The sequence below is a fragment of the Orycteropus afer genome, unplaced genomic scaffold (genome assembly GCF_000298275.1).
Source record: "Orycteropus afer afer isolate SDZICR_OR568_19922 unplaced genomic scaffold, OryAfe1.0 scaffold02031, whole genome shotgun sequence".
Taxonomy (NCBI): Eukaryota; Metazoa; Chordata; class Mammalia; order Tubulidentata; family Orycteropodidae; genus Orycteropus; species Orycteropus afer.
Window position 1 is genome coordinate 11767 of NW_006923618.1, and position 1526 is coordinate 13292.

The following is a 1526-nucleotide window of genomic DNA, read 5'->3' on the forward strand; positions in this document are numbered from 1 at the left end:
TTGACCACATCTTGTATGTCTGGTACATACAATGCATTCCTTTGGTATGAGTTGAGGGAATTAAATGTTTTCCACTTGCTTTGTAGGTGAGGTGTCCTTTGAGCATAGATAGGAGCAATCACACCATGACTGAGTTCATCCTGGTGGGCTTCACAACAGACCCTCTGATACAGTTGATCCTATTTGTGGTGTTCCTTGGTGTGTACTCTGTGACTGTGATGGGAAACATCACACCCATAGTGTGTTGATCTGTAAAGACTCCCAGCTCCACACACCCATGTATTTCTTCATTGGGAACTTGGCATTCCTGGATCTCTGGTATTCCTTTGTCTACACCCCAAAGATCCTAGTGACCTGCATCTCTGAGAACAAAAGCATCTCACTTGCTGGCTGTGTAGCCCAGTTCTTCTTTTCTGCTGGGCTAGGATATAGTGAAAGTTACTTGTTGGCCACCATGGCTTATGACCGCTATGTGGCCATCTCCAACCCACACCTTTATGCTCAGGTCATGTCGAATAGACTGTGCACTTACTTGGTTATATGTTCCTATACTGGAGGTTTTGTCAGTGCAACAATACTCACTAGTAACACATTCACATTGGATTTTTGTGGTGACAATGTCATTGATGACATTTTCTGTGATGTCCCACCTCTGGTGAAGTTGGCATGCGATGTGAAAGAGAGCTATCAGGATGTGCTGTACTTCCTCCTGACATCCAATGTCATCACCCCTATTGTGCTCATACTGACCTCCTATCTTTTCATCATTGCCGCCATCTTGAAGATCCGTTCTACTCAGGGCCGCCTCAAAGCCTTCTCTACCTGCTCCTCCCACTTGATCTCTGTCACCTTATACTATGGCTCCATTCTTTACATCTACTCTGGCCCAAGCTCCAGCTATTCCCTTGACAGGGACAAAATGGTTTCTACATTTTATACTGTGGTCCTCCCCATGTTGAATCCCATGATCTACAGTCTGAGGAATAAAGATGTGAAAGGTGCTCTGAAAAAACTCTTCAAGTTAACTCCACCAGAAGTCTAAATTGACATAACTTAGTTAAATCAGTGCTAGGTGATAATGGATTGTTTCAGGGGAAGGTATGGCATATAGGATTTAAAAACAAACAAACAACAACAAAAACCTCTTTTCTATTAAAAGAATTCACTGGCTAGATTACCTTTTTGTTTTAGATTCTCTTTCTTATTTTAGTGTCTTAGTCTATTCTGTACCACACATATTTCCATTCAGTCAAACTGAATGTGAGTTATGGGACCCCACCACGTGTGGCAGAATATAACTGTGTCTCTGTGTGTGTCTGTGTGTGTGTGCTCCATATGGCATTCCAGGGCTGTGCCTTTTCAAGAACAGAGGCTCCTATGGCTCAATCTGACTTGTCAAGATTTATAGCTGCCAACCACTTGACCAGTTGTGTCAACTAGAAACCAGTACAGAATAATAGATCCAGTTTAATGTTAATATAGTTTTTATAAAAGCAGTATGTTGGTTTAATGTGACACAAAGAAAA

General features: G+C 42.0%; 1 protein-coding gene across 1 annotated transcript in view; it reads left to right on the forward strand.

Moving 5' to 3' along the window:
* Positions 1 to 1042, forward strand: part of LOC103213410 (olfactory receptor 1013-like) — a 5890-nt gene extending 4848 nt beyond the window's left edge. Inside the window, 2 exon segments of the mRNA XM_007959202.1 lie at positions 92 to 239; positions 242 to 1042. Of these exon segments, the coding sequence (XP_007957393.1) occupies positions 92 to 239; positions 242 to 1042 (949 nt within the window).
* The last annotated feature ends 484 nt before the right edge of the window (positions 1043 to 1526 follow it).